Below are 25,752 nucleotides of genomic sequence, written 5' to 3' on the forward strand. Positions count from 1 at the left end.
CGCGTAGATCTGCTGTGTTTATACTCTTCGAGCGATCACGGCGACGCAAGGTCAATTACAATTTCACGTTGTTGTTAGTAGAAAACACGGACGGCTAGCGAGTGAGTTTTGCTCATTAGGATCTGTTACTTGTTTCTCCGTGCAATTAACGGCACAGAACATGCGCACCACTGCCGTCAAGACGTCTGGCGAGAGAGAGAGAGAGAGAGAGAGAGAGAGAGAGAGAGAGAGAGTGAGTGGGGGAGGAGAGCGAGATCCCTAATTATTGATATACTTAGTTACACCTGCGCGTCTCGCGCGATAATACAAAACTTGCTAGCTTAATTATGACGAAACCAAGTATACTGCAAATGAACGATGACACGACCGGGCTTTGTTAATTAATCACGATGCGTCGACACATGCGCAGAATTTGCAACAGAGTGCGAATTACCGATGGCGAGCGAGAAATCGCAGAGACTGATTTCACTTCGACCTGAATTTCTATCGGGGCTGCGTTATTTGATACCAAAAGATTGCGACGAATTAAATAAATATCCAACGGAATCGGCTGAACGAGAGTTGCGAACGAGGTGGAACGAGAATTGCGTTTTTTCCCTCTTTTTACTTACTTTGTTCTTCGTCGTCAGAGATTACCCGCTCGACTAATCATCGAGGGATATTTGGTATCGATAGAATTGAAAAGTTGCAACGGTTTAACGGTCTCTAATTAAGGAAAGCACGCAAAGCACATTAGCACGATTGCGGTAAAATACGATAGCGCACGAATATCGCGCGTTGGAATTTCGGCGTTTTGTAACGGAGATTTGTCTCGCATTATCTCGGCGTACGCGAGCACAATTAAGCGCCAGATATCGCGAGCGCGACATTAGTCCTGCAGCTACGCTCGATTCCGAGAGAAGGAGAGAGAACGAGAGGACAATCGTAACGACGAAACGCGTTTGGTGTTGTGCGCGCGAGTTTGTCTCGCGAGCGTGTAAAGGTCAGTAGTTAACGAGAAAACCATCTCTCTCTCGTCGCGAATAGTTTGCGGTGGAAGTTTCGTCTAGACCGCTTCAACTACCTCTCCTCTTCAACACCCTCCTTCGACTTCGTCTCCATGCGCGCTCCATTCTCGAGGAGGCCCGAAATCTCCGGTCGAGTTCATCTCGTCGGACACACGAGCGCGAAACGCGTTACGGCCGTTGCTCTTACACGCTCGCTGCGATAAAATAAACATGATAATTTACATTAATAATCAGCCGTACCTCCCAGTTACTCCTCTCACATCATGCTCGCTGGTGGTGGTGAGCGCGGATCGTCGGCTCGATGCAATCCAAACAGCTTTATTCGAGGATTAACGCTGCCAAAGGTTAATCCCGGATTTGTAAATATACGTTAGTAAACACGTGCGCATTTGCAGAAAAGAAAAGAGAAGAAAAATAGAATCGAAGTTTGAATACGGATAATTGGGATCACGATTACGCAGTGGGAGGCGAGATGAACACGCGGTTTCCGCTGCAGAATCGGCAAGAACCGACCGACGTAATTCCGCGCTTCGCGAAACCAGAACCGCGAATTAAAAAGTAACATGACATTTATCAAGCTAGAAGCTCGCTGAATATTCAAAACGCCATATAGATCGCAAATCTCGCGAAACTTATATTGCACCTCGAAGGTACGATTAGGCAGCATATAATTCTTTCACCTGTGTCCGATGTATCTTTCATATATAAAACAGAGAAACTGTGATTATTATAACTGTGATTATTATAAATTTATATTCAAAATGCTCCCTTGTACAAAGACGGCTAGAGTAGAGATCGTTTTGCTCGCTCCTCAAAGATACGTTGCAAGCTCGCAGTTGGTTATTGCGAATAGTCTACAGTACGTTCGTAATACCAAAGCTCGTCGTTCAATTGCAAATTGGTAAACCCGCACTATGCAGCCAGTAATTACTAGAACAGACGTAGCGGCTTAAATGTAATAAGATGCGTCGGCGCTTGCGTTACGGTCGCAACGAGAGAGAGAGAGAGAGAGAGAGAGAGCGCGTAATGTCCTATCAAGTATCGAATTCGCGAAATCGAATGTTCAACGAAAATATAGTATAATTGCGAAAATATAATATAACCGCTGCGAATTTGTGTCTCGCGAAACGCGAATGAAATATGTCTCGCTACGAGTTGGGATAAGTGACATTATGCGAAACACTCGCGCAACCGCTTGTCGCGGTGACTCTTGAACTTTGAACCGTTATTACTGCCTAGATTGAAAATATGTTGCATACAAATTAGCCGATTACACTCGACGTCGTGCGTGCGCGCGAGATATTCGCGTAATGCGTGCGCGCGATTCGTGATCTAGGATCAAAGATTCCGCGTCCACCCGATATCATACGCGGCGGCATGATGAATGTTGATGTCAACCTCGTTTCATTCCGCGGCAATTTTCGAAGAAAATGGCCTCGGCAGAATGCGAAAACTGCTTCCGTGCTCGTTCGAGTTAATATGTATACCGCTGGCAAGACGAACGTTTCATTCCCACTCGAGGTAGAAGAGAAAGAGATAGAGTGAGAGAGGGAGCGAGAAAGAGAGAGAAAGGGACCGCTCGATTTCTGTACTACTACGCGCCGTTGGCGACGTCTCGCGATAAATTCACGCGACGATTGTGAAACGCGTAAGGGAGAGGGGCGAGGAGCGAACAAAAGAGGAAAAACGCACACAGAACGGAGGGGGATCCGATTCTCCGAGGAAAACGATTTTCCACGATGAAATGTCCTCGTTATACTAGCGTGCGCTAGCGCAATGCGCACATAGAACAGGTCGCGATAACAATTTAACCGAGGAGCACAGAACGCATCGGCGAAACACTCGAAATACCGGTTATCATCCCCCGCGATATTAAGCAGCTATTAAACTGCCCGGTTCTACGTATACGCACGCCTATTTGTGACTGTGCACGCGCTAAGCACTATCGACATCGTCACGGCTCTCGGCTCACCGAGCACTCGATGTCGCCTTTCCGAGAACGAGACATTTCCCCCCGTTGATGCTGCGCGGAAGAACAATGGCGCCGAAGCAACCCTAGACAACAGGAAGAGCAAGGGACGAGCTAGCTAGCTGCTGGATCCCGTCGACGCTCCGAACTAGCTCGCGATACTGATCGGTCGCGGTGCAGCTTGTTGAATTGTCAACGCGATACGAAGCAAAAACGGCGAGTCTTAGGAGCCCCTCCACTCTGTTTTTCCCTCGAACCGTCGCAATAATTCGCGACCTTTGCGAAATATTTCGCAAGGAGGTGGCTCTTCTTCGCGCCGAGGGCGTGTGCTCTCATGAATGTTATTTGATCGCCGAAAAATCGCACAAAGCGGGAAGCTCATTGCTCAAAGATCAGCACCGATCGGAGCGAAGCTGTATGTCACGTAATCTGGGAGATATTACTTTGACTTTTTTGATCCTGATTCGAAGGCGCGGCGGAGGCCGCTCGTGAAAAGTCGTCCAACCGTTTTCGCAATGTCGAAACATCGTCGAATCGGTCGTTCCGCTAAGAACAGGAAATTTCGCCAGGGCGTCGCCAGGCGATATCCATATAACGCCAACGTATCCATCGACGAGGTACACGCGCGGCATGCAAGCCGCGCGAAAAGCTGCGTACGTGCGCGCATAGGGTCCGCGGGGCCGACGCCCAAGTAGGTCAGACTCCATCCTGACCCAGATGACTGCCGGATGACGTCATGACTAACCTCCCTTAATCTCGCCCGCCCTCCCTCGGCGACGTGCGCTCCCGTCAAAGTATGGGCCGCGCTAAGCACCGGCCGGCCAAGGTAGACTCGTCGCCCCTTTTCACGCCTCGTCCCAGAGGGCCAAAGGCTCTCTCCGGACTTTGTCTCGCTTTATCTCGACTAAGCCCGACCAAAGTTTCCCTACTAGAAAGCGACACCTCGCGTCTTCCTCGCGCACGGTGACTGCGCGTAGCGCGAGGGCGAGTCGAGAACTCGTGAATCACGCGGATTTATTTTCAGCGAGCGCAATTTCGCGCCGTCGTGGAACAGCGAGCATGCTGGACGACTCGCTGCGTACATACACGAGCGTAAAATTCATGCCGGACGATTGCGATCGCTTGCGGCGCTTTTTATTTCTGGAACGAGTATAGCGTAACGCGAGAGAGCGAGCTACTCGACGCGAAGGTTGCAACGATAGCATCGTGCTTTGGGCGGACGGCTGGCTGAGTAATTGTAGCATTATTACTACTTACACGTTGCGTGCACTTCTTGAAATATTAATGGTATCGCCCTGTTTTCACCCTGGTACTACGTAAATCGTGATACGTAATTCTAATATAGCACAAAGCAATATATATATATATATACGAAAGTCTAATGTAACAGTCGATTTATCTGCCTGCGATAATACAAAAGGTAGAGAGTGAGGATCGAGGTTTTGCGAACTCGCCGTATGCATAATATGGAAATTTAACGTCGGTATTGAAAATGCTCGATTTCATTTTCGGCGTGTGTGCAATGTAACCCACGTCGATATCACCGAATTACTCGTTTGTAATCCAATTCTGTATCCGAGTTAGCCATTGTTATTAACATTTGATGCATCTGATGCGATCGAGACATAATACCCGGAGTGTATGTGTGTGTCGCGAAGAGAGACGTGATATTTGTGTGCAGGTGCCGAGTTACACAGCCGCACGAACCAAACTTATGACTTAACAAACAAGCGACGTTCCGGCTCTCGTGACACAGTACGTATTGTGTGCACAAACTCCGAGCGATTTTCGTCACCGAACTTCGCTGGGATCGCGTAATTAATTCAAACGTATCTGTCTCTGGACAGAACACACGCGCACGAAGCTATCGGCTTATAGTAACCGCGGAAGAATACACACACATGTGCAGAGAATACGGGCTATAAATTCTCGGGTTACAATATCTCCGCGAAATTTAAGATGTTTCCGCTGTTACGTATACTCGAAGCGGATGTTTATTATTACCTATCCATTACCGACAACATGCAGAAAGCGGACACCTCTTTCACTTATTCGCGACCAGCTGAAATTCACCGGCGCTAGTATTAAGTAGTTAATTTATATTCCCGATCGAGTTTCTCTATAAGACGGATTTTTTTTCCATTAAAATCACCATAAACACGGCGACACGTCGCACGCTATCCGCTCGGTCGCGAGAGAAGACGGTCGCAAAAATGGAAGAGAGAAAAAAAATGTAAGACTCTTCATAACGGAAGTGTGCGGCAGCATCTGCTGATTGCGCTGGCGCACAAGCAGCAGCCATTAACGATGGAAGTTGGTATCGACGAAAAAGAGGTCCAACCCCCCCCCCGGTCTCTCTTGTACATCTCGTCTCTTTTTGTCTCTCTTTGTGTGTGCGACGAGATAAGAGATAAAGCATCTCCCGCTCCCGAGAAGGTTACACTTTATTACACGTCGACATTTCCCGTTCTTCTTTTCCTCAATGTCACTGCGCGCGCACTCGCTCGTCATTAATCAGGGATCGAGGGGATAACATCCGATGCAGGAAGTGGACGTTTTCGCTCATCGTTCTCGACGACGCACAGTGGGAAATTTCGCTCACTTTTTGGACAAAAATCTTGTTAGAGCTCAATTCTTCATGAAATTGAATGATTTTCTTTTTAAATATTCGTAAAGACTTATACTTTAAGCTGGTACTGCGGAAATTTAGTTATCGTTAAACCTACATTAAAGAAAGATGATCAAATGCGAGTAAACCTAAAACTCATATATCAACCATATACTCTTAAATATTTAAAACGTAGAACCTTTAGCCTTTAGGGTTGAAGAATTTAAGTTTAAGGGCTTAGGATTAAAGCGTTTTGAGGGTTTAAGAGACCTTATACAATAAGCAATTAGTCAAAAGCCGTAAGCAAATTGACGAATAATATTCGATTATTTTTTAAATTATCGACTGTGGTTGGTCAATTTGCTTACGGTTTCTGACTAATTGCTTATTGTAGAAGACTTCTAAGAGTTTAAGGCTAAAGGTTCTACGTTTTAAATGTTTAAGAGTATATGGTTGATATATGAGTTTTAGGTTTACTCGCATTTGATCATCTTTCTTTAATGTAGGTTTAACGATAACTAAATTTCTGCAGTACCAGCTTAAAGTATAAGTCTTTACGAATATTTAAAAAAAAAAATCATTCAATTTCATGAAGAATTGAGCTCTAACAAGATTTTTGTCCAAAAAGTGAGCAAAATTTCCCACTGTGCGACGCCCGATATCTCGCGACTGAATCTATCTTCCCCACGACTATCTACGTCGACGATGCGCGAGCGTTGATTCTAAGAGACAATTCCGCGCGAAATAAGATAAGGCAAAGGATCCCCGTTCGAACGAATACCGTATATGTACCATCGACGGAACATCCGGCATAATCCTCGTGTCCATTTGCATTATATGTGCTCGGATGAGAGAGGGAGAGAGAAAGAGAGAGAGAGAGAGAGAGGGGGGGGGAGATAAAGGGAGAGAGGAGAAGTTCGTGCGTGCATATGACGTGCAAGTGAACTAGCGCGCGTGCACGCACAGCCGATGATGCATAACCTGCCACACTCGCGGCATCCAGCAGCCTGCTCACAACGTTCACGAACCGTGACGACTGAATGTGTCGGGAATTCGAACGATAATTATTAATATTCTCCGACTGTAAATACTCACTGATAACGGTCGCTGTAACGGTATCCTCTCTTTCTGTTCGTGCGAGCATCGAACAATACTCTCTTAATATTCATCTCTGTGAAATTACCGGACGATATTCACCGTCGCGTGCTCGCTGATAGTAATCAACTGCCCTGGACACAAACACCGACCGAAAAGATCTACGATAGGTGAGCCTTTAGCCTTTTGTTCTGAGCCTGAAACTGTTACATAATTTCTGGCAAAATGCGTTCACAGCGCTGCCAGATGTGGTAGCAACGCCTGAAGCTTGGGAATTGCTCGCGGCGTTCGGTAGCACCGGAGATACCTTTCGTGTAAGAGAACTTATGTAGCAGTTTTGCAGCCTAGAACAAAGGGCCGAAGGTTTTTTTACCACAATCATTGTGGAGCGACCGAGCAACTTGACGCGGCGCTGCCGATTAGCGTTACTGCTGCCGCTGATAAACCCGCTATCGGTATTCGCGATAGAAATTCCCAATAACGCCGACGGGTACTCTTCGGGGATAATCTCTCGCCGGTGTTTAGAGAGAATTTATTAACTATATGGCAACGTATGCGAGCACCCATCCACCTTGATCGACCTACCCCGTTGGCGTCTCTCGCGCCATCGGTCGATACTCGCTGTGTTTGCGCGGCCTCATTTCTGATTCCCTCTTTGTCCTGCGGCGAGCGACTCTGTCGTTTCTTTTCACGGGCACGAGCACGAATCGACCCTCCTTAACTCGCTGATGGCGCAACGCAACGCGATCTATCGCGACTTCACGTTTCTGCATGTAATCCGTCCACTTTCCATTTCGCCCGTCTACCGAAGTCGGCCGAAATCTCGCGCGGACGTGGCAGTTACCGCGGAGAGGGTAGAGGTAGAAGTTAGCACCGGAGTTATTACCGAAGTGGGGTGAAGTTGATGTTACGCTCATTACAAGGGTAGAAATTGCCATTTGACCCCGGAGGGTAGTCGAGAGAATATACCGGTCTGTGATTGAGGCACTTCGGCGACAAGTCCGACCCGCCGTACCCTGACGAAGTCTAGTGTAATTCTCATTAACATAATCATCACAGTGGCCACTAGTGACCGTAATAATGTCGCGTTTTATTACATAAATTATTATTTCACAAACTACGTGATAAATCACGTAATTTATAAAATAATATAACGTAACGTAATATACATACGGCGTAGCGTAAATATAACGTACCGTATACAGAGAGAACGATTTAGTTGAATCTAACAAATGCTTATTTGGAATAGTCCGAATAAATTTTTTGATTGATCGAACGAACTTTTGTTTGACGCAAGAAAAATATTTTGTTGCAGCTTAGTTCCAACGAAATGTTTTCGTTGCGTCAAACAAAACTTTGTTCAATCAAAAAATTTATCTGGACTATTCCAGATAAGCATTTGTTAGATTCAACTAAATCTTTCTCTCTGTGTACATGTGACGTAATTTATACAATATAAGCACGTGATTTATGCATAAAATGCGTAATGTAACCGACTGAATACAACGAATGAAATATACAGTCGAGGAAACGGCAAAACGAACTGACGAGTATACGCGTCGAAATTTCTTCACCGCATATTCGATTATTCAAAATTGTGTCGAGCGTTGAAATAATTAGTGGCAATCAGCGCGCGCCAGTCAACGTATTAATATTTCAAATAGGAGACTAATAAGACTAATGTGAGAGAATAATAATTGTTGATTCACGAGGAAAAATCTGCGGTCTCGGGCGATCAAATTTCGAGAAGGATCGAGCGAGCGCAAGGGGACGTCGCGAGTCGCACATTACGTGTCCTGTGAGACACTTTTAGGTCCCGTCGACGAACAATCTCGCCTTCCCAAGAGTGTCCGTATAATCCGAGAAGGACGAAAAGTCACGTGCATACCGCACACGCTTTATATTGTCTCGCGGGGCGGGCGGTAGCGTCATTAAAATTGCACCGCACTGCGTGGCACGAGTAAATTTCCGACGTACGGCGACCTTAATGGTCGTTACTATTTGCGGCCAAAGTTAAATTCGGAATATTCTTGATAACGAGGTGTGTTTGCCCGAGGTGGCCGTCGCCACCGCGGCGTTGGTTCGTCCTTGTTTGGCCTGTCCGCCGTATTCAAATTTATAGCGTACACGAATGTATAACGCGATTTGTCTCGCGCGGGAAACATTCTAACACGATTCTCGCGAGTTCCCACTTGATTACACCGCGTGTCTCGCCACGCGCTTGTAACTTCATTCCCCGTATTGCGCGCGAAATATTCGCGGGAAATCGTCTCTCGTGAAGATAGAAAAACAGAGACCGAAGCGCGAAGGATAACGTGCCGCGCTCGATCGGCAACTCTTTCCGATAAATTAATTTGTGAAACCCGCTGTGCACACACAACGGCACACAACCGCTATTATTTGTCCATCGAAGAATGGCTGCCGGAACGCAGACTGTAACAATCAGTTGTGGCCATAGGCGTCGTCGTCGCTATCCGATATGGAAGCTGTGTATTCCATACAGCTTTCTATTAGCGCGTCCCACTGGCGCAACGGTTCGACGATAACTACGCGTTGATTAATAACGTACGTTCAGCTCATAGAATTACATCGAACGCGCGTAAACGGCGGTGAGAATCGAAGAAAGTCGTACCGAGTCGTACGTTGCATATCGTATAATGCGGCCATTTTCTATAGGCAGATTTCTATAGCCGACGTCATGCGCAGATCGGAAGAAAGAGAGACAATGAATTGAGACGCGAGGCGCGAATTAGATTCTTTAGTGACAACTATTAAGCGTATCGTCGTATTATATAGGGGATCTAACGCATACGTTTGTTCAGTTCGAAGGCATAAATTTGATATCGAGAGCACTCGACGGCGATAACTCTTCGTGAAGTCGTTTCGATACAAGTTGGCGATAACGCAAATAACTCCTCGTGTTCCCTCAAGTTCGACGATTCTCGACACGCTCGCGGGAGGAAATCCGCTCGGATACGGCTACTTTGATCTCGACGTTCGGGCGCAACCTCGAGGAGTTTAATTAACGTCAAGCGACAAGAGTGTGCGAACAGAGAGGTGTCTCGCAAGACACGGACGCTAGCGAGTAAGTTCAAGGCTGCGCTCGGTGCAGCCTTTGCGGCGCTCGCGGAATGCAACTGCAGCTCCGTTTCCTTCGCGAGAACGCCTGTCACAGCGCGACGCCGATGAGCACACAGAGGAACCCACACACGACACGTTGGTCGGCCACAGAAAAATCTTTACAGCCCGTAAAGTCGCTGGTATTATGCAGTCGGCGCCGCACCGACGAAGTGGGACGCGTTTATATTCGCTGCGACATGAGGGACTCGGTGCACACCGCAGAGAGACGTCGCTAATGAAAAAGAGAAACGCCGCGTCGCATTTATTGGAGAGCGCCGATGTAGCGGGGAAAATATTACTTTTGACTTTGCGCCGCGAGCGTGTGCGCGCTCTCGATTTTTACCGACGGCCTTTCACATGCCTGTAACGAATCAATCGGTTTAGTTCAGCGAAATAGAAAGTCACGTTGATTATAGCTCGCGTGAAAAACACGGTGGACTATGTATCGAGAATCCTGTGCGTTCGAGAGTGAGAGACGAGGAAGGAAGGGAGGGAGCGGATTTGGCCATGAGAAATGTGCGCCAAGTTTTCCGATAATTTTGTTACCAATCGCGATGACGACGAGAGAGTTCCACGTCGTTCGATAATATGAATTCGCGGAAACCTGCGCGCTGCTACGCACGCCCAACACAACGAATCGAAGGGGAAGGGCGCGCGATATACGTGAGAGGGTGGTATCGCGTTGACGTAATTGCATTCCAGATGCAACGGGAAATTTTTCAATCGGCGACACAAGTATTTTCTCGAAAAGAAGTCGGTGCGCGCGGCTCATGAGCGTGCGCAAGCGTGTACTTGGAGCGTCTGCGTTCTTTCTTTTCACGCAAGCTCTTCGTGAATTATTCATCAAATATTCGCAGACGCAATCAAACTCCCCCGGGGGAAGGGTGATAGCGGCGTCGTCATCGTCGTCGTCGTTCTCGTTCGCACGGCTCCTCGTTTAAAGTGACATTATTCCGCACGTGTGGAGCAAAAAAAGGACAGAGCGCGAGGAGTAAAACGAGTTTACGGATGCAAATGGTCGGCGGGTTGACCTTTGGGAAGAGAGCTGCCTGTCGACTCGGTCGGTCGCTTTCAGCTTGCAACAGCTCATCGATTTTACTTGACACAAAAGCTTGATTATCGAGCGTTCGACGATTAGCTACGCCGCCCACAACTGTTTTCCCTTCTCGGTTTTCCCTTCTCGCGGCATGTCCCTTTCGCCGAATGTGACGGAGGACATTAATAAATTTAATCGAGCCGGCGGAAACCTCACGTGGTTAGAAAATAAATACATCCGCACGAGTCGCGCGCGACTGTGTCGCCGTAATTAAAACGGACGTCCCGTTGGAAATGTTAGAAATTCACAGAACGTAGCGGTAAAATTACGCGAATGGTTTAAAGTGACGCGCTGCTAACCCACGGTAAATGATAGATCACCCCATGGAGCGTCTCGCTGGGAAAAGAAAGAGGGGAAAAAAATATCTGACGCACTGAGAAACGAGCTGGGGAATGAGAAACGATAATAGAAGGACGGGAAAGTAGCCGGCCCCGACGATGCCTCCCATTAAAGAGGTTGACAAGGAGAATTTGCGCCGCGACATAATTCCGTGAGATTACGGCGGCGAGGAGGTAATCTACCGTTCTCTCCCGTTTTAGCTCCGAAATCACTGAAATATTACGAAACACTCGATTTTCTCCGGAGAGCTTCTAAAAGGATCTTCTCGAAAATTCCTTTTACCCTTACGAACGATATGTTTCTTACTTTGTATATTCAAGAGAAGCGTGTAATCTTTAATAGGAGCAGCGAGTGCGTATAACCTTTAATAAGAGCAGCGAGATCTCCGCGCGGAACAATCCCAGATAACTTTCTGCGTTATTCGTAACACGAACCGCGCGCGAGATGGTTGTATCAGTTTGTGCTGTAAAGTTTTCGATAAGACGATCTCGCGTCGGATAGGATAAGTAGAGAAAGAGAGAGAGAGAGAGAGAGAGAGAGAGAGAGAGAGAGAGAGAGAGAGAGAAAGAAAGAGAGCGAATTCGTCGACGTGTCCGCTGATCCGGCAATTTGCCTAGCTCGCGTGAGGAGGATTCCGCTCTTAAATCTACGAGATAATACATCTTCTCGAGGACTGGAGTCGGAAAAGGGGGATAATTTGAAGCTGATCTCAGAGCGGCACGATTCCAGCTCGGATCTGCGTCCGTCTGTTCCTCAGTTTGCCCGCGCCGTCGGCGACCGGGCAAACTGAGGAAACTTTCGATCTCGATTAACGCGGAATCGACTGCAGCCTCGGGGCTGCTAAAGGCAGCGCGAGATTGGACAATTTACATTATCCCCACGCGTGCTGCTCCTGCGTTGCACGGAGGGTGCCTTGCGCCCCGGCGCGGCGCTTCGATTTTCCACGTCGACAGCCCGACGAGAGCAACTGACTCACTGCTTTTCCTGACACACGCTTTCCGAAAGCGGGGAGTCCTACGCGCGCGTCCTACGCATTTTCGATGTCCATTCAAAATCGCGGCACGTCGACCGCAAATTCCTATAGAGCGTCGTAAAAGTCCCGACATTCCAGTGGAATACGAACGGAACCGACCGACCGACCGACCGACCGTCTAGTATGCCAAGTTCAACGTGACTCCGCGGAATGCAAATAATGCCTCAAGCGCGGCTACATTCGCCGAGTTTGTCGAATTAAGCAGACGCATTACCCGGGCATTACTCATCGCGTGTCCCTTGTCTTTCCTGCCGCGTTGCGCCGCGCCGTCGGCGATACTTGGATTTTTTTCAAATTCCGGATATATCGACGTGATATAGATCGAGATATTTATTTGCAAAATTTATTTGCAATGCGACGACAACGTCGTCTCTGATCTGCCGAATTCGCGACGTTTGATGGAATTCTAAAAACTTCGGACGCACGATATCGAATTTCGAAGCGAAATTACGCATCATCACGGCTCGATAAATCGGCAATTAATCTGCTGCTTGATGTTCACGGAGGAAAGGGGCGTACCTTTCATCTCTGACTTTTCGTGTTTTCCTAATTGTTACCAGATAAATGGACGAGGAAGTGGCGCAAGCGAGGAGCCCGCACAAGTCGAATCAATTACGCACCGCGCGGTGTGCAATTTTTTGCTCGCTCCATCGCGGGCATCGCGATAATTAATCTTCGAGCTCGCTTTCGTATTCAGCGCGAGAGCGGCCTGTCCGCACGTACCAGCCGTCCGTTATGACAATGAAACATGTAATTACCGGTGGCAGTGTCGCGATGACCGCGCGATAAACGCGAGCGCAATGAATGGCGCTTCGGCGAGCGTTAAAAGTGTTCAACCGCGCGTTGTTTGCAATTTCGGTTCGCCTCTTGAACGTGCTGTGCGACACGTTCGTCGCGAAATTGCGAAGCTGTCTTAGCAGCGCGAAGTTCGCACGGTCTTTAGCGCATTTCTGCGGAAGAAACGAAAGAAAAAGAGAAGAGGTGTGATAACCTCTCAAGCGGTCGGTTTCATATTTTCCAACGGTAAGTCTATAAAATCTGATAGCCGTCGCTTACACGACTAATACGCGAGACGTGAAAATTTTACGAACGCGGGCACGTATTTTCAAATTTCGGAACGACACGCCCGAGCGTGCTCAAGCGTGACGGTTAGTCAATACGTGAGCGTGCCACGCAGGTTAAACACGACGACAACGACGTCGCGACGTCGCACACGCGCACAACGGTGGTTTTATTATTTATTTAACCTCGCCGCCGTGCCGCCGTGATCGTCGTCTCCGTCTTCGTCGGAAGAGAGCCAACAGACGTTGCGAAAATTGCCTATTCGCGAAGCTGTAGAACCGCACAAAAGCGAGGACGGTAATACGGCGGTCGATGTGCCACCTTGATCTTCGCAATTGAATTCCGTTGAAACGTGGCTCGTATAAAACCCCCTGTGCGTAAACAGCTCGTCGTCCGGGAATCCCGAGGGCACAGCGCGGCGTACTTTTCACGATCCCTTCTCTTTCTTTTTTCTTTTTTTTACTCTTTCACATACGGCGATCTCGTCGCGACATTCACCGCGATCTCGTGAACGTTAGACAGAAGGGTGCGGGCGGAAGCACTCGATATGCGTGAGTCGCGTCGGCGCTTCTCACCGACGCGCCGTGAGCGATGCACCCGGTATCACTCTTGCTAAGGTCAAGGCTCAATATCGATCAGTCGCCGAGTGTCTTGCTGAGAGAGTCTCCGTACGGCCGCATGCAGCAGCGGGGCGTGCAAACACCGCAACAGTGAGTGACAAGTGACGAAGAATCTCGAGAGGTTGATCGTTGGAAAGTGTGGTGAGATTTCCGATTTCGCGAGGAAGCGGCGAAATGATAAAATCAGGAAGAGGTCATCATCGAGGACTCTCTTCCTCTCTCTCTCTCTCTCTTTGATGCTATACGAGTAAAATATTTCACCCGACATTTGGATATTCTAACGCAGGCACGTATCCCATCCGCGGCATATAGCGGCAATACGATTCTTTGTGACGCTGTAATTGATAAACGACACCGCGTCGCTCAGAAAAATTTTTAATGAATTGCAACAGCGATACTTCACTGTCAAGAACGGAGAGGTCGGCTCATGTGTCACGCGTTTTGTGTCAAAAGGAACAAATGGTGTGACGCTGTTTGCACGATCCAAATACCATGAGGAATGCAAAGAATACACACGAATGTTGATATAACGCGGAGGGAGAAGCGCAGGGAAGCGTCGCTCGCGCGATATTTTTCAGAGCACGCGCGCGAAATATCATCCACGGTATCAGCGCGTATCAGTTAATCCGCCGCGCGGTCGAGATGTATATATATATATAAATAATCGAGAGATAACAATCACACCGAGTGTATTCACGCGTATCGCACCGTTGCGTTCATTGAAATGGACCGTCGGCGGATGGCCATCAGCCGTTCGGCAACCTTGAGCTGTCACGCTAACGAAATCCGTTAGCGTCTAGAATCGACATTCGATACGTACCAGGGTGCGGGAGTAGGGTGAGAGGTGAGGAGAGTAGAGGAGAGGGATGGGGGGAGGCAAAGCATGGGAGAGGAACACGGTATGTATGCGTGGAAAGCGGTGAGCGACAGAGCGGAGAAAGTTCAAGGCTCTGGGGCCATCGATTCTCATCAAGCGCGCAGCGGCGGTGCTGCATCGCGGCAAAATAGAGCGAGTGGAAAAAGAGAGAACAAGGCCGGCCGCTCCGCAGTCGGCTGAAAAGGTGCGTTTAACCCTATCGAGCCTCGTCTACTCGTCCATCCGTCCGTCATACCGATGACAAACGACGCCCCGCGCACGAGAGTAAGACTGACATCTCGCATATTGATCCTTAACTGTCCCGTGACCTCCGACAGAGAAATGAAAAAATATCCCTTCCCTGAATATCCCCTATAGCCTGAAAACAGATCTTTTGTCTACGACACACGGACGTTCACGGGGGAGAACAACAAAATAGTGTTCCGACGAATCAAAGATAAGTCGAGCAACATGTTGCCGAGAGGACGGCGATAGTGTAATATCGATTTTGCCAATGGCAAAGGAAGAGGAGGAAGAATCGTGGAAAATTGTTTTCCCGAATAACAGTAAATGAAACATACCAGTTACAAGAACGAGGTATCGGCCGCGAAATAAAAAAAGCCTGCGCTCACAGGCCCGACTATTTGCGACGGGTGCATCGAGAAAAGGGTGCTGGAGGAGGAGGAGGAGGTGGTGGTGGTGGTGGTGGTGGTGGTGGTGGTGGTGGTGGTGGTGATGGTTGGCCTTGCTGTTATCGTCAGCTTTTCGCGGAAGTTCCATGCACAAACCGAGAGATGCTCGCAGTGTGAACTGTGTGAGTCAGTCCGCCACCACCGCCGCCGCCGCCACCACCGCTGCTGCTGCTGCTGCTGCCGCCACCGCCGCCGCCGCCGCCGTTAGCGTAGTCGAGCTCTCAAAGCATCGGGGGGTTGGCGTTGCGGATCAATACCAACTGCCCCTATTCTTCGGCTGTGTATGCACGTCGGGTAGTCTCGACGCGCTCTGCCGCGGCAGACAGACAGGCCGACTCGATATGCGTCAATTCACGAAACGTCCATTCATGCGTGTGCGTTCGCGTTTTATGGAGTCGTAATAAGGAGCAAAGAAAACAGGAAATTAACTGTGACGTCTGATCAAACGCGCCGTCTCGGCCGGTCGCGTCCATATCTATCCACTTGTTGTTGGCTGATTTCAGTGATTACAGTCGCGCTTTGATCAGACGCGCTCGGTTGGGCGCAACATCGAGCGCACGCGCTCGATCCACTTAGCTAACTCGCTCTTTGTTTCGAGCCGTCGTCTGGTAATTACACGCTGTATACGCGAAGTAAATGGATAGATAGTCTGCTTCGGGGATTACCGCCGACGCGCTGCGGTCTGCCGACTTGCGAGATGCTGTCGTCGTTATTCGGCGGCGCGAATAAGCGACGGCGACGTCGAATTATTCGATTTCGTCGGCTGGAGGCGATTTAACGCGCCCCCCCCCCTCACTCTCTCTCTCTTTCCGCGATACGTTGCAACAACAGTTGGTCGCAAGTGATAATCATGAATTGCAACGTGAAAGACGAGACCTACGTACACAGCCCATGCGATGTCCGTGATTCGAGAGAACGCTATTTACTCATGCGGCAAGGCACGTGCCGTTGCGTCCGCCCTCCGAGATAGAGCTCCGCGAGTGGGCAAACTTCTAATTTAATTCCCGCAACTTTTAGGTGAAGGCGGAAATTACGCGAGGTGTTTTCCGCGGGAATCACTCCGACGAGGAGATTTACAAGAGCGTCTTATTTTTGTAGATATAATAATAACGGCGCTATATGCAAGGGCGTCTCACGACGTTCTTCATGCCCGTCGCATGCGTCGAAACTTCTTACTCGCCGAACACGTGCGCGAGGTCGTTAAATCAAAGAGAGAAAAGTGAACTTTCGTGAATAACTAGGAGCGGATTTATGAAACTTTCGACATGAAAACGTATGCATGTTTCATTCTTCGGCGAACTCGCAGAGAAGGAAGAAGAGGGTGAGATTAATAATTGTAAACGGAATCTCGTAGAGCTTTTACAAAGTTACGAGGAGATTCTTACGCGAGATGCATTACTCCAGCTGCCGCCGTAAATACCTGCGAAGTCTTCGGGAAACGGGATTACTAAATATACGTGTTCTACATGATCGGATGTATAGGAAAAGCACGGGAGCCCGAGAGGAAGCAAGAGAGTTTTACGATATCATCAAACTTCTCTCGTTACGTGGCTTGAGTTTTCAAACTAAACCACTGCCAGCCATCGAAATGCGAAAGCTCGCTCATGAGTGAATTCTGATGTACAGCATAATACGACGACTCTCTCTATAATTCTATATTTTCGCGGGCGTTTCTACGTATTATTGCTCATCGTACGACGACAGTGATAATGCGTCGTGACATTTACATGAAGCATCGACGAATTTTGTAAATTGTGCGGATTAAATGAGAAATATCATTTACAAATGCGGCAACTAGAGAGAAAAACGGAGGCAGCGAGAGACCGTCGCGATAAAGAATTAAAACTGTTCGAAAATATCGAGCACGGCAATACGAACAATTCCGCCGGGTTGACACGCGTTGCATGCATATTGACGCAGTCGCGTCTTCGCGGAATGCACCTCGTCTACAACTTGTTAAATGTCAGCAATACGTGGCGAAATTCCGCGGTCTGAAAGCCGCACACGCGCGATAACTGCCAGGTCGCTTTAGCCATCTAGTCGGTGGAAACGCACCGCCGCGCCGCGCCGCGCCGCGCCGCGCCCCGCCGGCGATATTGATCGCGATATATAAAGTGAAGAGCGAGTTATACGTGTCGCGAAGGAATAACGGCGCGTGATCGACGATGTGCAACGCGCATATACATAAATCCCGTTGCCAAGAGGCCGACCGGCTGAAATAAAGACGCGAATAGATACCGCGACCGCGAACGATACATCCGAACGACGAGATGATGCCCTGTCGCGTTTATTCGTATTTAAGCGGCGTAGCGACCACGCTTTATCGGGGCGCAAAAGCAGCAAGTATATCGCGTCAACATCCCTATAAGCGTTCCACCGATACACTCCCGAGTGGAAATCTTGTCTCTGCATCAACCCTGCAAATCCCGTCCGACTTGAAAGACCGACGGAGCATTTCGAGATATAATACACGAGGAAGATCGGTTAAATTGACGTGACAATGGATGGACCAAGCGCCTTCTTTCAGTTGAAAGAAGACAGTGCTTCTACAGATCGTTCATTGTCACGTTAGATCGGCCAAACTTTCTTTTTGCACACACAGACGCACGTGCACGTGCACGACGATAAAGTCACTGTGGAACGAATGCGATCAGGACGGTAAGCCGATATAAGCCGACAACTCGGACAGATGATCGGCTAACGTTACTCAGTTGGATGAGAAATCGCGACGTAACGTGTAGTAAAAATCAACTTGCGAACAAGCTGTGTGGCGTCACATGACTCGCCGATAACACGCGATCGGACGCGACATCGACGCATCGACATACACATGGTCGCCTGGAGAGAATCTTGACACATGTCGCGGTGACGCGGTTGTCTTCGGCGACATGTGTTTCCAAGTGTTTTCCTCCTCCTCTCTCTCTTCCTCGCATTGGTGAGACATCTCTCGTGTAACAGCAATAAACTCGTTGAGAATTACACGCCGAGCGTACTCGCGGGCGCACCCGCGATTTCATAAAACGAAATGAAAGAGCCGTGAGAACATACAAAGGAGCAGCGGCAGTCGCCTGGCTTTACCGAGTAATAAATGAAAATGGGTCGAGCATCGTCGCCTCTCTCCGGAAGATATTAATAACCATATCGACTCGAAGCTATACATTTGCGCGACACGGAATCGTACTCACTTGCAATAGCCGACCGGCGTGAGATCGAGTCGCTAGCATAATCCTTTCGCGATGGGCTTTCGTCGATCGCCGATTCAGAGTCTTAGCATAATTACTTGTCTCACTTGTACAATAAAATATCAGTAGAACAAAATTTGATTCAAGAAGAGAATTCGATCAAATTCGCGCTGACGAACGCTGCAAAAATCCGTCGCAGAAGTACAAATACGATGCAGATCGACGCGGCTCGTGTCGAATTTTTTCGAATCACCTGGGGTAAACGGTTTACGCAAATGAGAGCTAAATGCAAAGCGTTGCTTCGACAAAATTCACCGTTAGTCGTGCGCACCGGTGGCGGCACGATACACAATTGACAAACAAGATGATTGAACGATAACAACGTCGCCGAAACGAATACCCCGATCAATTACGTCGATTGCGATCGATAATGATGTGCGAGCGTGACGCAAGTGAAAAAGCGCATTACACGCGCACACAATTTCGGTGCTCGTGAGAACATGCGAATCCTCTCTCTCTCTCTCTCTCTCTCTCTCTCTCTCTCTCTCTCTCTCTCATAATTCTGCATTCTCGCAGACGTGCGATTGGTACATGCGACGACGACGACGACGACAGATCCCGCTTTCGTGTTTGTTTGCCGACGCTTGTCACGTAATATCAGCGATTATTTCGTCATGCATTTAGCCATGTAACGTCGGTTGCAACGGCGATACACGGCTGGACGGCGCGACAACGGGCGAATTTACATGTGCGAATTTATGCCACCCTCCTCCCGTGTCGTTATAAGCGCAAAATTAAACTGCTGTAAGTGCCGAAATTGTGTGCAATTAACATTAGCATAATACGTCGTCGGTGCTGTTAGTGACAACGGTAAACGTTCCATAACTAAACTAATGTCGCCGATTGTTCCATCAGCTCTTCATTACGCTCGAAAACCTCGAGAATACAGACCTCAGAAGTTGAATTCCGATGAAGGTAATTATAAAATGTCTCTCCCCTGCCCCTCCTTTTTCTCGTTCTGCCGCTGAAACTTCGCGCTCTTCACGGCATGGAAATTACGATTCCCTCCGAATATACCAGCTTCCTCTCGAGATTCTTGTCTCTCCTGGCTCTCGTCGACACCAGGGAACTCCATTGCACCGCTTTCGGCCACGTTAACCGGATTGACGGTGACGTATGTCAACGTAATCAGACGGCACGACGTCTCCCTGACGCACAGACGTGCGCGACTTATGATCGAGGACCGCCGCGGGACAGGCGGATGCCGCGACGAATGTACGCACGGTGCATACATCGCGGCGCGGCGCGGCGCGTCGCGGCGCGTCGCGGCGCGTCGCAGCCTCCTGAGAAATTATGTGTCGCGTACACGCGCGCACGACGAAAGCGATAAATCACCACCACGACCGCGAGCGAGAGCGACCATGTCTGGCCGGGAGAGAAGGCCGAGAAAAATGCGAGCGTCTTTGACAGTTCTCGCCGCGGCGTATCGTACGGTCGATTAGTCGCCTCTATTTATTGCCTCGTTACAATGAATTTGCCCGCTGTATGCTCGCACGAGAACGGAGCTGTTAATCTGGCGATAGCCGGCCGCCGGCCGGCGCGGCGTTCACGTCTCCACTCGACGTATCGAACGTATTAATGACGCGCGAGACTTTCGCGGTATGATGTAACGAGCGGCGGGGGACAAAGCGCCGAAAGCGGAAGCTCCGCTCTATGCGCAGTGGTGAAAACGGCAAGCATATTATCGTTTCACACTCAATTACCACCAGTTCGCGGTAGATCACTAATTATAGCCGGCTCATCCCGCATCTCTCTTTATCGAGGACATTCATAATTGTATTAAAATTATTAGGCGTGAGAGAATTAATAACGTGGTAATAATAGATTAATAATAGATTAACAATAGATTAATAATAGATAATAATAGATTAACAAACTAAACTAGTGTGATAGCGTTTAGCGCGGGGTGTCCCGCCGTTTGGTGGTTCGTTAGCTTGCCCTTTCTCTCTCTCTCTCTCTCTCTCTCTCTCTCTCTCTCAATCTCTCGCTCACTATTTTCAAAATCTGCGACTCTCACGGTTTGCACGCGCGCGCGCAAAAGCCGCGAAAAAACACATCGCCGCGCGATGTGAACTGAAATCGCGGAACGAATTGCAGTGACCCGTCGTCTCTCAATGACCCACATTTTCGGGTGGCGAGTTTCGAGCTATCGGCACATCGCGCAAATTTACACAGTTCGTCCATCGGTACGTCAGTCCGAAAGCCGGCGGCGGCGGCGGCGGCGGATGAGCAAAAATTCCAATTTCCAATCAGTAGCCAGAATATAAACGCGAAAGTGCTTTCGCGGCTGGATGATGCGACCAGTGCGCACCATATGTGCGTGTGTGCGCGTGAGCCTGTGCATTTGTATCTACGTTCTAATTACGTAAGCGACTCGCGTAAACCGACGAGAAGACGAAGCGCGATCTGAATCCCGCATGTTCTCATCATGATCGCGCGTTATCGAACTATCGGAGAAGCAGCGCACTTGTCGATATCAGCCTTTCATGCTTTCGGTGTATATATACGAAATGTGCGTATCGATGCGAGCGACAGCGGCGGAGCTTCCTGATCGATGCGAGTTCTATGGCCGGCGAAGAGTTCCGGCAAACGTACGCGACGACACGATTCTCAGCGAATGTATATGGTAGATATAAACGCTTCCACCCAGTCGAAGCCACGAGAGCGCATTAAATGTCGCGTGTTGTTCGTGTTGTTCGCCTTTCAAAAAGCAAATTAAAAGAAAAAAAAAAAACGCAGTAGTATTCGTTAATTAACGTTTCTGCGAGATTTTGTACGAGCGTCCGTGCTCTCGAGAGACAATCGGTAACCGCCGCGAATACCGAATTCTGCAGCTATCGCGGAAGCTCCCCGTCACAGGCGGAGAATGTTAAGAGTCGTTTAATTTCCGAATTGCATACAGAACGTGCGCGGTAATGCGCCAGCTGCATTCGCGAGAGGAAGCCGCCGCGCCGTCGCGGCTTACGCACTCACTCGGGCCCTCTTTCTCCCTCTCGTTCCCTCGCGGGGATGGCGTTTTCTGTTACGCAATGGATATGCACGCGCCACACATATATCAGCCCATACCATTATGGAGGCATAAATCCTACGAATCGATATCGACACCGACAAAGAGCGGCGCCGGATAAAAAGGGAGAAACCGCCATCGCCGACGACACGGCACCTCTCCTCGCCTACCTTTGCGCGAAGACTCCCGGGGAAGAAAATGCTCCCGTGCAAATGCGATTGTACGCGTCTCTGTGGCGAAATGCTCTCGAATAAATTCGCTTCCGCTTGATATATTCCCTACTGTTCCAAATCTACCGCGAGTCTTAGAGACGGATAACGTGAGAGCGAGGTAACATGAGCGCAATTTTCGGGCACAGACTGACGTTCTCGAGCGCGAAAACACTGCCTACGGCGGAAGAATGTTAAAAACTCTTGTTGACCCACTTGCGCCCCCGGTAATGCACGAAAACGCGGATAAATAACTCCGAGCGGCCGCATACGTCGCGTGGCATACAAGTCGGCGGCAGAAGTTTGTAACGCGAAACGACCGTCGATTTCGCGGAAATGACGATTTACGAGCGACGGGCTGATTCGCGACCCCGTGTCGCGAGTCGGTGCGTTCGCAAATTCAACGCGCACCGTATCGCGTCCCGTATTTAGTCCCCTCCTCTTCTCCTCCTCATCGTGTCATCGAAAAATCGTCGCTGCACCGGGCCATTATTTTTTGACGAGATACAGGCGAATACGTCCGCAATGAATGATACTGTCGATTAAATAGCCGTGGAAACATGTCCCGACGATATCTACCTCTCGGTATCGGACGATTGAAATCGTCATCCTCGTCGCCGTCGCCGTCGCCATCGCCGCCGCGGCGGCGGCGACGGCGGGTCATTAGAGACGGATCGATCGACGTTTATAGGATTACATAAAAAATAAGAGAGGAAAAACTCACATTCTCTTCGACGGTCTTCTTGATCTTCGCGCTGGCCTCCACCACGGTCTTCCCGGCCTTGTTCACGGCGCTGTACAGGAATCCACCGAGGCTCTTTGCACCTGCCAGTGCCTTCGTGGAAACTGTTGACAGAACACGGAAAAATGAAACGAGAACGAATGCGACATTCTGTGTGAGGGAGCTGTTCCGTCCGCAGTTAACCGCGGGAACAACGCGTAGTCGCGAAAAGGTCGTAGCTGCAGAGCAACGGATAGCAACAGCAGCAGGATTGTACGACTACATTTGTTTGTCGTCGGAAAATAAAAGGTGCGCACGCGCGCTCGGCTCTTTGAGCGAAGAATCAAAAGGGACAAAAGAATCACTAACCGCATAGAAAATTCGTGTATCGTCCGTTTTGATCGCGTTAATTTCTGGCTCCCGTTCTCATCGAGACAAAGGACCTCGCGGCGCTCGAAATCCATAAAACACAAGGAAAGCCTGACTCATGATTGAAAAAAAAAAAAAAAGAAAAAAGAGAAGACAGAGAAATTAGTCGCGCCAGCTGAGAGAGACTGGGAAAACGCGCAGTGTCCTCAAATCAACGCGCGAACAGCGTGCCATTTGCTCATTCCAACTCAGATATGTCAGGTAGATTTCTCACGAGACTCTTTTCCCGAGAATTCCGACTTCGTTACTTTATGATGGCTCGATGAGAAAGCAAGACGGACGAACGCGCGTCCGCCGCTGAGAGTCTACTTCTGTTAACCGCGAGCAATCTCGAGTTGCGAGATGTCCGCGACGTTAAAATATAACACGAAACGACCGATGTGAACCTGGCAAGCAACTAAATAAAAAAAAATTCACAATACAGTTCGGTTGTACTTCGTTTGTATCTGTTTGTACCACTTTTTGTTTCGTTTGTACTACAAAGGATAAAAAGATACAAAGGATACAAAGCATAAGATATCGCAAGATACGGCCAATGCCGTTAGAAAGAGAATCGTGTTTGTACCCGTTTGCACCTCCCTTCAAATCGTTTGTGCCTCAAAGGAATCGGAAATAAGAATTTTCAAAAATCATCCAAGAGGTACTTTCGCCAATTTTTTAGATATCGCAAAACGGCCAACGCCCTTCGAAAGAGAATCGTTTGTACCCGTTTATACCTCCCTTCAAATCGTTTTCTCGTACCTCAAAGGAACCGGAAGTACAAGATCTTCAGAATATGTCGGAAGGTTACTTTCGTACTTCCGGTCTATTTAAGGTACAAACGATTTCAAGAGAGGTACAAACTAGTACAAACGATTCTCTTTCGTATGGCGTTGCCCGTTTTGCGATATCTCAAAAATTGGCAAAAGTACCTCTTGCATGTTTCTTAAAGATCCTGTACTTCCGGTTCCTTTAAGGTACAAACGATTTGAAGGGAGGTACAAACGGATACAAACGATTCTCTTACGGATGGTGTTGGCCGTTTTCGGATATCTTATACTTGCTTGCTGGCTGTTTTTCTCCTCTCCCTATCTTTTTATTTTTTGAGTTACAAACGAAACAAAAAGTGGTACAAACAGGTACAAACGAAGTACAATCGAACTGTATTGAGAATTTTTTTTTATTAAGTTGTTTGGCGGGTTCACATGCACACACACACATACACATCGGTCACGAAACACGTCTGTATGCAACTTTTACTAATGCATCGGCAGATGTCGCCGACACGTGCCCTCGGTGTGATTTCAATTTGTCGCAGCGATCGCAGCGTTAGAGAATTAAATTCGCAATTCGTGAAATTCGCATATCGCGCGTCTATCTCTATCTCGTCTATCGCATTCGTCTATCTCTGTCTCTCGTTTTCTTTCTCTCCGTCTCTCCGGGCGTCGTTGAGTATCGCACGATAGTTGGGCGGACATATAAATCGCAATCGAAAGCCGCACATAAAGAGAGTTTCCGCGACGTTACGTATTATCCGCATAATTTTCGCATATCCTCCACGTTGGCGTACAGACGGTCCTCGCGAAATAACGGCAAGAACGGCTTCTCCGTGTTCTCCTCGCGGGTTCGTAATCCCAGGCTGAAATAGCGCGTGATAAATCAGCTTGAAGAAAAAAGCAGAACCTATGGTTCTGCAAAGTCCCCCGTGCCCCCGTTTTTACACATTTATCTCATTTTTACGCAACAAGCAGGCAACGGTAAAGTATTAACCGAATGTGCGAGCTGGCTATAATTTTGTTCTGCGCGCTGTGTGTGTGTGTGTGTGTGTGTGTGAGTGCACGGAGAAATATAAAGTAAAATCAGGCCGTTACGGTAACGCTGTAGGAACGCCGCTGCACTGCGCCGTACACGAACGTGTATCGTCGATGCACTCCGAAGTCGTCGTCATCGTCTAAATCCCACACTCGTAAAAGCGTATTAGCCATTTTCCCGTACACCGCGTCGGTCGCGGTAAGTTACAGTGACATTTACACTTCCGATAAAATAGAAAGCGATTCACCTCTTCTTATAGCTTTAACGACTCGTGGAAAAGGTCGGCCGGCGTTCTTCGATCTCGGAGTCCTGAGCTGCCACCTTACGGAGTATCTCACCGTGCTCGCCAACATATCAAACTCGTAATTCGCTCGTAACCTTCAAGCACATTTAGAAAAGTAATCTCGCGGAGAAGCGGAACTGAGCGCCGCTCGGGGCGCGCTCGAAACGCGACAGTTCCGCCAATTTCATTCGCGCAGCAGCGCATGAGTTTCATTTGAGATCGTCATCGGCACTCAGACTCGCCTCGGCGAATCCGGGGTTAATTTGGTTCTTATTTAGATTGTATCGAGACACACCCGCTCGAGGCTGAACGCGTCCAATCGACGCAACGCTCGTCCGCCGCAAATAGCAAGATTGCGCCGAAAGCGCAATACTTTCTCGATTAAGCGGCCGGGCGGAGAAGCACGAAGAGCAGTCGGGAGAGACTTTTAAACTACCGGCGAGAGAACTCGTGGAAATTCATGAACGACGTCGCGTCGTCGGGGTACTCGCGGGAGAAGCTCTTGCGACGTTGCTTTATACGAGCCATAGAGGAACGAAAGTGGAATACCCGGTTGAGTCGCGCGGCTTTCAA

At 48.8% G+C, this 25,752-nt stretch overlaps 1 protein-coding gene across 4 annotated transcripts in view; it reads right to left on the reverse strand.

The window, feature by feature from the left end:
• The window catches only part of Sap47 (Synapse-associated protein 47kD), a 77,044-nt gene that overhangs the window by 35,077 nt on the left and 16,215 nt on the right, over positions 1 to 25,752 (reverse strand). For all 4 annotated transcript variants that reach the window (XM_011141103.3, XM_011141102.3, XM_011141105.3 and 1 more), the window contains exon 4: positions 22,680 to 22,801. In XM_011141103.3, coding sequence (XP_011139405.1) covers positions 22,680 to 22,801 — 122 coding nt within the window. The remainder of the gene's footprint in view (positions 1 to 22,679; positions 22,802 to 25,752) is intronic.

The sequence above is a fragment of the Harpegnathos saltator genome, unplaced genomic scaffold, assembly GCF_003227715.2.
Source record: "Harpegnathos saltator strain DR-91 unplaced genomic scaffold, Hsal_v8.6 scaffold184, whole genome shotgun sequence".
Taxonomy (NCBI): Eukaryota; Metazoa; Arthropoda; class Insecta; order Hymenoptera; family Formicidae; genus Harpegnathos; species Harpegnathos saltator.